This window comes from Anastrepha obliqua, chromosome 4, assembly GCF_027943255.1.
Source record: "Anastrepha obliqua isolate idAnaObli1 chromosome 4, idAnaObli1_1.0, whole genome shotgun sequence".
Classification (NCBI taxonomy): domain Eukaryota; kingdom Metazoa; phylum Arthropoda; class Insecta; order Diptera; family Tephritidae; genus Anastrepha; species Anastrepha obliqua.
In genome coordinates this window covers 4,121,937-4,137,066 of record NC_072895.1, presented here as the reverse complement: position 1 = coordinate 4,137,066, position 15,130 = coordinate 4,121,937, and the positions used below count along the sequence as shown (strand labels likewise).

Here is a 15,130-nt window from a genome sequence, read left to right as displayed (position 1 = left end):
ATACGCACCCGTGCCTCCTTTGATTTCGTATTTTCACCACTCAACACATTGACACCCGGGAACGAGATTTCTCGTTTTCATTGGACATTTGTTGGTGACCGGGAACGAAATTTCAGATAGTGATATAGAAGAAAGTTTAGATAGCGACACCAACAAAAACGTAGGTATAAAATTTATAAAAACACATCGAAGTGGATTGATGCTATTATTCGTGAAATGAAGCGATTTCTTGGTATTATAAGTTTAATGCGCCAGACAAAAAACTACATTATGTAGTTATTGGCCGACAGATCCATATATGAAACGCCGATATTTGAAAAACTTTAAATATATTGATGGGAAAAAAGTTAACGTATATTAGTTTCATTACACGCCTCCCAAAGTAATTTCCAGTTCTAAAATCACCGGTTTTATAGTAAATTTGAACAAAATATTAGCGAGCGGCAATGTGTTAAGGGGTTACATGGGTTTCGTCGGGTAAAAAGAGGCCTATTTTCAATATTTTGTTTCTATATAAAAAATTATTTATTTAATTCAAACTTTTTTCTGTCTTATAGATACATATTTAAAGAATAATTTCTGAAATTTTCAAAAACAAAAAAAATAAAACTCCTCCAATGTGACGTCATTTTCGGTGACCCCTCGAAAAAAGGTGCGTCCGCGTTGTCAGCATAATCCTGACAAGATCATAAAAAATGAAAAAACCAAAAATAAGTGCTTTAGTTAAGACCATAAACTCGTGCTTGAACGAAGGAAAGAAAAAAAGTAAAAATAGGAATTTTGGCAGACATTTTTCCAAAAAATAAAATTTCGGTTAAATTTGCTTGACATTTTGTTTTTTTTAAATAGTTGTAATTGAAAAAAAAAAACAAAATCCTTCATTCAAGCACGAGTAAATTGTATCTCGAACACCTGTGTAAAATTTCATCAAGATCGGTTGAGTAGTTTTCGAGAACATTTGACAACCGAATTCGAAACCACGGTTCCGAGAAAAACGCGTTTAAAGTTTTGAGTAACAATAAAAGTGGCTTGGAGCGCACACCTTCCAAAGGCTGTATCTCCGAAACTATTATTCGGATCGACTTGGAAATTTAGGATAATGGAAATTTCGGGGTTTAGACATGTTTCTATAACATTTTCAGCTTTCAAAAGCTAAGCGATTGGAGCATAAGAATATATTTATATACTCTCTAAAATTCAATACTTATGTATATCTATAATACAATATTTCTTCCACTTTTAAGTGCGTTTCGATACAAATGTTTGACAAAATACTCACAATCGAATTTGAAGCGCTGTGCTTACTTGAATATTTTCCTAAATATATCATAAGAGTAAATAGTTTCTACTTACCACATTTATTTATTTATTATTATTATTTTATTTTTTTTTGAAACTTGGCTGATATTCATTTTACACAGAACGTCAGAAATATTTAGCGCTATTATAACATAAATATATCAAGTAATTATTAAGTATGAAAACGTGTGTCTCAAAATAGGTCTGCATTTGTGCAAAAATAAATATTTATAATACACGCGCTTTTACCCTTCCAACTACTCTTTAAGGGTAAACCACGTCAAACTAACTCTACCCCTACTTTACACCCCTTTAATTGTTGGCCTAACAAACTCTTTAGCTTCGCTCTTAGCTGCTCATATTTCTCCCAAATTATACTTGTAATATTATGTTGTTGTATGAAATTTATTGATCAAACACAATGACATTATTTGCAAATAAATTCCGCAAATCAATTTACACATTTCAACTAATGTGGATTTTGTGGATAGTTAAATGCATATACAAGTATGTTCTATATATATATATATATATATATATATATAATACATACATATATACTTACAGTTTATGAAAATGTGTATATATGTATGTAGGCTGCTTACCTGCTGCTTCTAAAGCTGCTCTTTTCTCACAAACTGCACGAACTTGGTAAGGATTTTTTATAACACTTTTAGATCCTTTTGCTGTCCTCTCGCAGGCTGAAGATTTAAAACATGGGCAGGTGTTTAACTAAGTCTAACATTTATTCTAACAGCCAACCTGCCATTAGAGTTTAGCAATTCAGTTCAGTACCTCCACGAAACTAGTTTTTTTCCATCCATATTCCATTTCACTCCTCTTTTTGCGGATAATATCCTCAACGGCATTCCAGTTTTCTGCGCCTATCATCATTTCCTCGATTATTTCTTCAGGTGTACACACCCCAATAGCTCGTTGCAAAGCTGTTCTCTCTGGGTTCCACTTCTCGCATTTGAAGAAGGTGTACTCCGCTTCATCGTGCTCAGTATTTCCATAAATGCAATTTGATAGATTCACCTTTCCCATTCGCTACAAATACTGGCGAAAGGACCCGTGTCCAGACAAAAACTGTCTGAGGTAATAGTTAACTTCACCGTGCTTTCTTTTTACCCACTTTTTAGATCGGGATTTGGTCTCACTGTCCATCTACCCTACTGTTCAGAGTTCCATCTTGTTTGCCAAAGTGTGAACGTTTAAATTCTAATATCGGAGCATAGTCCTGGAATTCCTGAGATTCTTGCGTTCTTGTGTTAGAAGATCTATCGATAACTAAAACCTTTGCTTCTGATACTGTTCTGTATAAAGGATCCAATTTGAGAGTGGAGGTGCGTAGTACAGATTGTAAAGTTTTTCGGCCTTAGCAAATCTGCCCATATTTTGCATTGGTATAGAAGAATTGAGTTCGTCGTATCCATTAAAAGTTTTCGCTGGTCTGAGTTGAACCTCCAAGATTTGCCATGAGCTTACTTAACATGCCGCTTACTTTGGCAACTCGTGCGGCAGCTTAATTTATGTGCGCCCAGTAAGTTAATCTTGAGTTGCACTGCTAGGTATTTGACTACCTTTTTTGTCGATAAAGTTAGCACCAAGTACTTGCATATCTGCTTCTAATGAGGCAGTTCTGTTGGTTAGAAGGAGAGGTTAGGTTAAGTTGGTATGGTTGCTCAGGGAGTGAGCACACTTGGACGAAAAAAGATTCGTCCTTTGTGATACCATTATGAAGGAGGTGAGGTGAAAGGGAAAGACCGATGGGATGCAGGGAGAGGGCGGGGAGAGGTGGTGATGGGATGGTTAGAAGCGGACGGATTACAAACGATGACTATGTTTGCGTCAACCGCTTTGTGCTGCTGATAAAATTCATCAGATTTTTAATGTCAGCGCCAGCTATATCAGCAGGCGTGGCAAAGAAGTAAGAGCCAAGATGCCTGGATCTTAGCTCCGCCAGAGCACGGCAGCTAAGGAGAAGGTGCTGAGATGAGTCCACCTCATCCTCCATACATCCAGCGCAAAAAGGACTCGAGGTGATTCCAAGTCTTACAGCATGCATTCCTCGCGCATTGTGTCCTGTGAGAGAACCCACTAGATTAGAGAGCTGATATTTTGTCAGAAGGAGAGCTAATCCTTTTGTTTTCCATATGGTCAGTTTTAATCCGTGGTCCTCTAGCCAAGTCTGTACTCGGATTATCACCTGTGTTTCTGTGTTTCAGTGTTTCGTGCGATTATTACAGTCGTCTGCGTATCTACGAAGTTAGTTAATAAATATAGAAAGGTATTTTTAGGGGTTTATAACTTTCGTTAAAGATATCTGTTCAACCAGTAGTCGACGTAGGTACAAGTTTTTCGACATCTCTGCTCGACATACTCTGACCCATTGCTTAGCAAAGATTTGTAATCAAACTTGCAGAGCACTTCGCTCACATTACCATGCACATAATCATCCACATGAGCAGCTTTTACGCAATACGATGCTGTATCATACATCTGGGTTCATTCCAGTTAATAATATATGTACCACATGAAACGATCTCACAGTGTGCGTACTACAGAAACCATCAGTTAAAAACGCGATACAGACAATGATTGGCGCCTTTTGCGCTTCCCATTTTAACACAATTATTCTAACTGCCAAGTGATTTCAGAAAGACGGTATAGCATTTCATGCATCCGTGAAACCATCCCACTTTTGGCACGAGATTTTCAAATTTTGGTGGCCAAATAATTGGCTGTACAGGTTACATGACTTGGCCTCTTTAGACTACTTTTTGAGGTACAAAGGTACTGTGTCTATGCTTATAAAACAGTACTATTGACGACTTGGAAGCCAGCATTCGTAGCGTCGTTAGCGAGAAAAAGTCTAATAAAATTGGGCTTAAGACCCAAATTATTTGTTAACAATTAATATTTGAATAGACGTTCGGTTGATGATCGGTATCATTACAGAACACAAGGTACGGGGTCGGCATAATGACAACCGTTGAAATCACTGAGGACCCGATTTGCCTGTCTTGCTTAAAGAAGCCGAATAGCACAGAGCGTTTTCTCTGTGAGTGTCCTGTCTTTGCTAGAGCTAGGCTACGAATTTTGGGTTCCGATGTCATGAGAAAGAGTAAAGTTCGTTTTCTCAAACTGGAGGATATTTTCAGATTTATCAAAGAACCTGGAAAATTCTCACAGGACTAGCTATCTCTGTGTCTGTCTATATTCTATCCTATTTCTTACTCTCTCTCACTGCTCTCCTTTCCTCCTTGACTATCAACGCTTTTACTTTCCAGAGCTTCAAATACAATGGGCTTTTTAGCCTGAGTATTTTAGGAGTTACCATTCTCTCGGTGCTTCTTCGCTCGCCTTTTACAAATTTCACATACTCAATACATTTGCTTGTTAGTGAAACCAATAATTTGGTACTTTTATTGTTTCAGTATCATGTTTTTCTTTACTCTAAATATAAAAATCTTTTTCAAAACCAAAACAAACCACTGACAAAAGTACTGGCCCATTATAGAAGAAATTATTAAAAGCCAGTAACTCTAAAATACCTACGCCTCATTTATCCTATTGATAACTATGTAAATGGGGTTGAATATATATGTAATATTTATATTTAGTGTCAGAAAATGTATGTAAAGGGTGATCAATTTAGAGGTATCTGGTTTCAAATTGAAAGAAAACAACAAATATTCAAATTGATTGGGTAATCTTTATTATTTTTGTGTAGAACCATTCATGAAATTTTTTTTAAGATCATCCTTTTCAAATGTTGATTGAATGATTGAATTTTGAATCACTCTCTGGAGGACTTCGGTCGGTATCTCGTGAATAACTTTAGTAATGTTGGCTTCCAATGCCTTAATCGAAGCTAGTATATCCACAAAACATTTAGACTTAACATACCCTCACAAATAAAAGTCCAAACGTGTGACATCACACGATCTTGGTGGCCAATCCACTGCTTCAAAACGGGAGATAAATCGCTCACCCAAACGACGACGCAGTAAATCCATTGTATTACGGACTGTACAAAAAATGTTGTGGAGATCGCGAGCTTCAATTTCAGGTATCAAAAAGTTGTTTACCATGGCCCGATGGCGTTCGTCATTCACTGTTAAATTGGCGCCAGCCTCGAGTTGGAAGAAATATAGGCGGATGATTGTTCCAGCCTATAGGCCTCACCAAACGGTTGCTTTTTATTTTCAATGGACGTAATGACAGTTCTTGAATGACTTTAGGTTGCTCTTCTTTAGCCTAAATACGTAAATTACGCTTATTGAAAAACCCTATTGCAAAAGGTACCTCCAATCTGATGACCCTTTACGTAATAAATAATCAATAAAGCGAAATTAGTTTTGTAAAACAACGCAAAGTTTGCGCTAAAAATCATAAATATTTACATATTTGTATAGTGCAAAAAAAGCACTTACAAAAGGTTAATAATTTCTAATAGTTATGATTATCTAAGTGTTTGTACTAATTTGTATGTATTAGTTGAACAAGTTTCTAGAGTAATGAGTAACTCACAATTAATCAATGTACTTATGCCACCAATTTTATCGCTAGAAAAGCATGAAAATATATATGTATGTGTGTGTGTATTCTTTATCACCCACAGATCGATCCGATTTCATTGGAGGCATCGACAATGAGGCAATCGATTTTGGTAATCTGGAACAGTTCATGCAGGTTGAAGCCGCCGTTGGTCAACTGGATCCACAAAATAGTTGCAATACCAACGCGAACGCAAATAATACACGTGAAAATCCGCTAGGTTGTAGCCCGAAGCTCGATTCTAACCAACACCAACAACAACACCACCAACAACATCACCCACATCCTCCACATCAGCAACAAATAAATACAGCCGATGGCAATATTTCATTAGTCAGTGTATCAGCACGTGTTAGTCTGGCATCCACACCAATAGCGACACCTATTCCGAGCGCAGTTAGCCACAATACACCGCATATGCCCGATAGTCCGCCCGATTCTGGCTCAGAACCACCCTACAGTCCGCTGCAAGACGTTCACGGGCTGACGCTGACCTCTCGCGACGTCTACAATGGGCTTTCGGCGATGCAGTCCGATATGCATTTGCAGTCACAATTTACACCACCGCACCAAACGCAAACACCACATCATCACCATCAGCAACAACATACGCAACATAACAACAGCAACAATTCAAACAATTCAAACATCTCCACTCAACACCACTACAACCACAATCACTCGCCAACTGTGCCGCCAAACGACGGAACGGGTGGAATACGTGTGAAACACGAGTCAGGCCTCATAATGGATCCAGCTACACTCACACACACACATACACAACTTCGACATGGGAATTCTATTACCGCACATCCGCATGGCAATCCTAACGGCGGCCACAGTCATATAGAATTGCCACCACCGCATCAGCTGATGTTCTCAAATCACAACAACAATCAGCACAATACAAGCGATTTGTTGTCGTATGAGAGCCTGCAAAGTGGAAACTTTCCATCAGTGAATTATCCAAATGTTACTATCGTAAATGGCTTGGATGCCTTGCCTCCGCACACCACGTCCTGTGCGCTCCCTTCACCGCTGAACGATGTGCCTCGTGTGCATTTGGTTGGCACAAGTCAGGCAATCCCTCCGCAACACAGCCGTTCGTCATTGCCCACTACGCCTGTGCATTTGTCTTCGTCCCGCAAACGGAAACTTTCCACTCAACTGGATTGCCCCGAATTCTCCAGCATTAAGCCAGATCCAGGCTTGCGGATGAGTCCAACGAACGGCGCTACAGCAGTCGCGGAACCACAGAAGCTCGGCACCTCGTCACCAGTGACCATCGCACTACCCGCACATGCGGCTGATATTACCAGTACGCCCACACACTCAGCTGCCTCGTTATCTCCCGCGCTGTCAACTATCAACTCGAATCAGGACAACAGTCTCGATGGCAATAATACCACTCCAAGTGGCGGTGGTGAGGGTGGTGACAGTAATGCTCTTACACCCTGCATTCGTTTCAGCCCGTTCCAGCCACAAAATTGGCACAAACTTTGCGATCAAAGCCTGCAAGAGATCGCGGTGGTGTATTACCGTGTAGACGCGGATAAAGGTTTCAATTTCTCCATCTCCGACGATGCGTTTGTTTGCCAGAAAAAAAACCACTTTCAAATAACTTGCCACGCACGTCTGCAAGGCGATGCGAAGTTCGTTAAAACACCGTCCGGTCTAGAAAAAATCAATTCCTTCCATTTACACTTTTATGGTGTGAAATTAGAAGCGCCAAATCAGACAATACGGGTTGAGCAAAGCCAATCCGATCGCTCAAAGAAACCATTCTATCCTGTGCCGTAAGTGTTGATCTGCAATTTTGTTCACTCCTCCAAATATTACCTGTAACCTTGTCTGCTTCTCTTTCAGCATCGATCTCCAGAGCCACATTGTAAGCAAAGTCACGGTGGGCCGTTTACATTTCTCTGAAACTACGAACAACAATATGCGAAAAAAGGGGCGTCCCAATCCTGAGCAACGTTACTTCCAACTGGTAGTAGGCCTTCATGTGCACACAATTTCTGGCAACTTTCCAATCATCAGTCAAGGTAGTGAGCGCATTATTGTGCGTGCCTCCAATCCAGGTCAATTTGAATCCGACGTCGATCTTTGCTGGCAACGTGGGCTCACGCAAGATTCCATCTTCCACGCCGGACGAGTTGGCATCAACACTGATCGTCCTGACGAGAGTTTGGTTGTGCATGGCAATTTGAAAGTATCCGGTCACATAGTGCAGCCCAGTGATAGTCGTGCTAAGCACGAGATCGGCGAACTCGATACTTCAGTGCAGCTACGCAACTTACAAAAAATACGCATAGTGCGCTATCGGTACGCTCCCGAATTCGCAGTTCACTCAGGTCTGAAACGTTCGTGCGAGAGCGACAGCGAGGAGATCGTCGATACCGGCGTTATTGCACAAGAGGTACGAGAAGTTATACCAGATGCGGTACAAGAGGCTGGCAGTATCGTGCTGCCGAATGGCAATGTCATCGAAAATTTTCTGCTGGTCAATAAGGTAGAATTATATTATAATTAAAATTATCTTCCAAGCTAAAACTTATGCTTCCGCGACTCACGATAGGATCGCATTTTAATGGAAAATATTGGTGCTGTTAAAGAGCTCTGCAAAGTCACCGGTTCACTTGAGACGCGTATCGAAGATTTGGAGCGCAACAATCGACTGATAAAACAGCATGAATTTGAGCAGCGAAGCAAAAAGTATGGGATCGCAAAAGCCTGTGGCGCGCGTGGCGGCTATGAATTATGCTCGAACAAGTCTTTGCAGATAGTTATATTTTTATTGGTAATCGTTATGGCCGCATGGTAAGTTAAACAAATTTTTTTATTTTATAGTATTTATGGATAAATAGCATATCTGTATGAAAAGTACAAATCTCTGGAGCTAATACTCAGTTCTATTCAACGAAATTCGTTCCTTTTTTCATTTCGGCCATTTTGGAAAGAAATCAGCGTTATTCTAAACTTCTGAACTTTTCTTTAAGTTTAGTGTGATATCTTCAAAATTGCACACTCTACTCTATAAAAAAGTTGAAAAAAACCACATTCAGATTCAGGTAGTGACTTTCGCCACCATCATAACATAATCACCAAAGTTTGCAAGATTCAAAAATGGAATTTGGGTCATGTTTTTCGTTAGGATTTTTTTTTCTTCAGAGACAAAAAGAGATGATTACTGGAATTTACATATTGCTCGTTTCCTGTTAATTCTAATTTGTATACCCTATGCTCTCTCACTCTCATCGGTTCACTATAGCCTGGCTGCTGTTTCCACTTTGTACTTCGTGGAGCACAACAAACAACACTACAACTACAAGCAATTAGACCGTCTCCAATTTCATAGCAATGGCCATCTTCTCGGCCATGACTCGGTTCTCATAAATGAACAAGAAGGTTACATCGTCCAAGTGCACAACCTTCTCAGTCGAAATAAAACAACAACATCACGTCCGCCTGGGCATCGGAATTTCACGCGTATACGTCCGGAAATCAGTTACGATGAAAGCGGTGATCCATATGCACAAAATGGACGCAATGATGAGCTGACGGTGGTTATGGAAAAACCACTTGTCAGCCTTCAGCCACTGCTTCCACGAAAGGATATTTATAAAGTGACGACTACAGCACCACAGCTGCGTATCAACAAGACTATAAGCAGCAAAAATAAGTCAAAGTGGCCACAGGCTCAAGTAGTGCCCAAATTAATTGCGAGCTTCCAAAATACGCGCGGCACCAGCAGCACACAACCAGATGATAGCTCGAATCTTACACCGAACCATAAGCGTACGGAGCCACTGGGCAATAATGAAACCTCTTCGGAGAAGGTTACCGACACAGCGCCATTGGCACACGATTTCGATAACAATTCTATCGACATCGACGCGCAACATGTTACCAAAAAGGCATTGGCTGCCAGAGATTCGGCAATACGACCAGCCAGTTCACATGAGGAGACGTTGTCGGAGAATGGTGAAACCATTGGCGATTCGATTGGGTCCATTGTAAGCACATCGAGTAGTGACGTGAACGCCAAACACAATGTTAATCATGATGGTAATAGCAGAAATGTCGACATCAGCAGTAACAACAACGTGCCAGATACCACTGCCCCTGCCTATAGCCACCGTTCGCGCAATGTCTACAAAGCGGTCTCACCACCATCAGCACTCTTACCGCTCACCACTAACAAGGTAACGATTGACGGCATTCCCACAAATTACTCATTGGAAGTGCCCGCGATCTCAAACAAAAGTCAAACGGTGCTGAAAAGCAAAGTGGATAGTACAGATCTGTTGGACTTACAGAGTCTAAGCAACAACAACGAGTCGGTAGATAATCCCATAACAGCTTGGTTTGGATTTGATTTCGGTTTGGGGCATGAATCGGTGCTAGGACGCAGATCGACTTCTCAGCGTAGCGTCGGGCGCATATATTGTAAACTCGTACAGGTGGAGATGTTTGGTGTACCACCTCAATGCACGCAAAAGCCCAACAATGATGAGGTATCCAACTGTCAGGTGAGTGGTTTAGATTCGACGTAATATAGCCTTAAGATTTTACAGCTAATCGTTCTTAAGAACCGAGTGGAGGAATGCAAGGGATAAAATATAATGGAGTAGAGGTTAACCTCTTTGAGTTCATTTATAGCTTCTTTTGGATAAAAATGGGCTCCGAAGCAGAAATAAGAATTCCTATTTTTCGAAGAAATATTAAAAGGTCTTAAAGACCAAAAATTATTTTAAGCGCGACATTCAAGTAAATATTATTGGTAACCAGTGCTGTCAGTAACTGCACTATTCGGGCTCGAAACGTTGGATTGAGAAGCCACCCTACTTCAAGCGGGAAAACCTAACCAATAGACATTGACATTCCTACAAAGATTAAAAAACCTTAACGGGTTATAAGCACAAAAGCAGCCCTTTCAAAACTCTTAACGATGCTCTCCTTGTGTCTGCGATATGCCAAGGGCTGTATATATTTCTGCTATTACTATCTTACCATAGTTATTTTACTATCGTGTCTGCCTTTTTCTAAGAGGCTTCCATCTTACCTGTACAGCTTCCCGATAAACTGAATCAATCTGTTTTTTTTTCGAAGTAACAGTAGTTTGATAGCAGTAACCATTTGCAAAATTGTAAAATTTCAGTGCAGTGATCTGGTGCCGAAGACCGATGAAATTCAATCCCGCTTTCTTCATAGTAATTCGATTGGGCTATCAGTTTCCATAACGGTTGTATCAGTACACAGGTTAATCGTGGGCTTAAGCAAAACCGCCCTGCGAGAGGATTCTCCTAGTAGCGTCGTTAGAGTCGATGCCGCGACTGAAGAGGTAGGGCGCGCACCACTTGTGTGGTCAGCAATAATATTTCGGGTTCAAAACTCAAAACAGAGGAGGGTAAACAAAGGAGTGCAGCAGGGTGGTTTCCTTTCACCCTTGATTCCACCCTCTACATCTTAAAGCTCTCTCAATCTCCAAAAGGATTTTCATTGGTTTCCTATGCTGACGATTATTCGATATTGGCGGCCGGCAATGGCATCGATGGCGTATGCTCCAGAGTGAACGTTTATCTCGTCAGCCTTACTCGGAGGCCGCACTTGGGGCAAAGAAAAAGAAATGTGTGTAGTGTCGACAATTAAGACTATTGGCCGGTCGGTTCTAAATTACGCTGCTCCCGTCTAGTCGCCTGGTACTAATGATGCGCAGTAGAAAAGCTTCAGATTTGTCAGAATACTGCCATCAGCAAGCAAGAAAATCCTGCTAGGGTACTACCAAAAGAATTACGCCTACAGGGACTTGCTAAAGGCTGAGCCATACCCCAGGCGAAAAACAATGACAGGATTCAAGACCAGACACGTCTGCAACTATAGGATCGGACAGTATTTTATCACCTTCCTAAACTCCCGACCTTCGATTTCTGTTATTGGAGTCCTACCACCACCCATTGCAGGGATTGATGTACTGTTACAACAACAACTCTTCGAGCACCCATTTTCAAAAGTTCAGATACCGAAAGTATGCAGGAATATTAGAACTGAAATTTCCAACACGTTTTGTAAATATTTATTCATTTGGGAATCTCTTTTGATTAAAAACTTCCATTTCAGAAAATGGATAACATTTTTTTATATAGAACGGAGTTTCGTCATCTTAAGCTACGCTCCCACAACAGTCGGCGCTACGTTATACTTGGCTTAAGACTGTCACTTCAGAGTTACAATAACAATGACAACCTCTTAAACTAAATAAACTAATTATAACTTTTTCTCATTGCATTTCAGTCGTTTTGCTTCGAGGAATCGAATCAACTACCGGCACTTCGAGCCAATTTAGCAGGCATAGCACGCGCCAAAGAAGACTCAGTCACCGCAGAGAAACAGATCAGCAACGAAAATATACAAGTGTCTGAGTCGAGCCCCGACAGCGCCGATAGTGATGCGGACTCTGACACACAACCACGTTCTCTGGCTACACCTATACTGTCGACAAATGCTACCTTCATTGGGACGGATAAAAAAACTCAAGTGGTCGAAGTGTCCAGCGAACAGCGATCAGACCTTTCGGATTCGTCAAAAGACACATCTAGCTCCGACGAGCATCTCGATATTGATGTTAAGGCAGCAGATGAAAATGTGGGCCCACAAGCAAATAGTGCGTCATTAGAAATACAAGTCGGAGCAGCTACCCAACCGGATTGTTGGCAAATCAATAGCGGTTTGATAGCCGAGGCCCAAAATGAGACATTCGGTATGGAGCATCATTGTCCACATAGCGGTAAATCACTGAACATGACCTATATAGTTCCACTATCAAGATTTTTCAAGGAATCCAGTATTCAGCTGCAACTGGCGTAAGAGAAGCAGGGATTCATTTTTTATTTTTATTTATACTCTGATTCGATTTTTCCTGCCATTTGCAGCTCCTCTGTGCCACTGTTGTGGAGCATTTGTAGTAATCGCGAGCTGACCAAACATCAGGGAGTGCATTTGCAGCAATCATCTGCCCATCAACTTAGCGCCAACATCATACAGCGTGAACCCAACGTGTCGGTTATTTATTTTAATATACCAAGCCGGGGCTATTTCGTGCGAAGTTTGGCGTTGCGCGCCTCAGCCAGCGATTCAAAAAAGGTAAACAACTGCTGACTATTGGATTTGATCAAATATGCAGTGAATATTAATTTTTTGTTTGATTTTGTCCAGCAAAACATTTGCCAGGAGACAGCACACGAAGCGAACACGTTACTACAGTACAACTTTAGTATCGTAAGAGATTGTGAATAGTTATAAATTAAAGGAATTTCCGGGCGTCAAATCGAACAATAACAGGGCAAACTGACAAAAAAGCCAACCACCAACAAACAACCTACTCGTACATAGAGACATACATGCATACATGCATACATACACCTATATATATGTATAATTTAAATTGGACTTAAAACAAAGCGAGGAAAATTCTAATTTAATTATTGGTCAAGTGTTTGGGGCAAATTAGAGCAATATAAAATTAAATATGTGCTTAGTTTAGACATACTTTACATACTCGTATATATAAAAGAATTGTTAGGAAAAATGGAAATAAATCGAATTGTAGTAGTGTATATAAGATAAAAACAAAGAGCTTATGTAACAAAATAAATGCAGAAAATACAAAGGACACAACATCTTGAGATGAAAACTAAATGATGATTTTATTCACTGCTAAAGTATAAATGGAAATTAAATATTTAAATAAAATTATTCAAAAAACAATTTAAAAATATGCAGTTTTCTTATGAGTATGTGGCTTACGCACAATGGAAAAAATAATGACAAGACTCAAGCAGGAAGACTATTGTACTACACCCGGATAGATTACAGTGGAAGAAATAGAGAGAAAGAATAGATACACTATGTATGGTAAGACGAAAAAATTGGTTTGAGATCACTCTACCGCGAATCTTTTGGATTCATTGGCTTTTGATAAGGTCCTGCACACAAAACAATTTGACATTTTAAGGCAAATGGACATTAATGAAAAAGAAATAAGGTGCATTTCCAACTTGTATTCGGCCAAACTGCGAACGGGAGACTACAAAATAACGTGATATATATATATACAATAATATATGTATATATATATCGCACCCTAAATACAAAAGGGTCACAACTCAAAATTTTCCAAAACTGAGTTTTTTGCATAAATTAATTCAGAGTACGCATTTCTAACTGCTGCAAATATTTCGTTCACATAACTATCTTCTTTAACTGGAAAAATACAGTTATGCCTATTTTTATGTCAAGTGTGTTGCTTTTGCACGATCAACTAAAGAGAATTATTTTGAGTTGCGTTAATGGGCTCAAGAACAGCTGATTACTTTTATTACACATAAAGAGTTTTATTTTGAGTTCTGCCTCTATAACTGTAAAAAGAGATAAATTTCGTCGTATATTATTTTCCATTGTGCCTCTTTAGTTGTGAAAAGTGAGTTCAATTAGGTTAGGAAACTTATAAAATTAAAACATTTTATCAGTTAAAAAGGCACAACTTAAGATAATATCACTAGTTAATCGAAAACATTTCAGTTAAAGAGTCATAAATCAAAATTTTGTTTTATTTTCGCAAACATAATATAAAATTAAAAAAAATATAGTAGAACCTTCTTCAATGTTGTATATTTTCATGATGGAACAATATTTTCTTTAAATATTACAATAATTTTTACATAAAACGTTTTTCGTCTCTCCTGAAAATCTTAGTATTTTGAGTTCTGACCCTTTTGTATTTAAGGTGTGATATATATATATATATATAATTGGCGCGTACACCCTAATAAAGAAATGGCGTGATGAGTGATGTTTCAATCAAAACAAGAGCTCGCCAAGGATGTGTTTTATCACCAATGCTCTTCAATTTATACTCGGAATATATATTTGAAGAAGCTTTGGCATCAGTCAACTGAGGTATAAAAGTCAATGGCGAAATAATAAATAACAAACGATTCACCGATGACACCACAATATTGGCTGATAAAATAAATTAACTGCAATATCTCCTTAAAGAAGTCAACGGAAAAAGTCTGCAATACGGCCTAAGTATTAACACCCAAAAAACCAAATTCATGGTTGTTTCAAAAACTCTAAACAAATCACCAATTCAAACATTTGTGTATATGGCAATCCGATCCAAAGAGTATCCCGATTTAAGTACCTAGGATGTTGGCTTAGCGAAACATGGGCAAATAACAGAGAAATTTGCTGCCGATTGAAGTAG

General features: G+C 39.4%; 1 protein-coding gene across 7 annotated transcripts in view; it reads left to right on the top strand.

Annotated features, from left to right (window-relative positions):
• Window positions 1–13,637, top strand: part of LOC129243848 (uncharacterized) — a 65,036-nt gene extending 51,399 nt beyond the window's left edge. For all 7 annotated transcript variants that reach the window (XM_054881217.1, XM_054881216.1, XM_054881214.1 and 4 more), the window contains 7 exons: window positions 5,927–7,658; window positions 7,729–8,374; window positions 8,441–8,682; window positions 9,134–10,394; window positions 12,157–12,725; window positions 12,795–13,005; window positions 13,078–13,637. In XM_054881217.1, coding sequence (XP_054737192.1) covers window positions 5,927–7,658; window positions 7,729–8,374; window positions 8,441–8,682; window positions 9,134–10,394; window positions 12,157–12,725; window positions 12,795–13,005; window positions 13,078–13,158 — 4,742 coding nt within the window. In that variant the 3' untranslated portion in view covers window positions 13,159–13,637. The remainder of the gene's footprint in view (window positions 1–5,926; window positions 7,659–7,728; window positions 8,375–8,440; window positions 8,683–9,133; window positions 10,395–12,156; window positions 12,726–12,794; window positions 13,006–13,077) is intronic.
• Window positions 13,638–15,130: the final 1,493 nt, after the last annotated feature.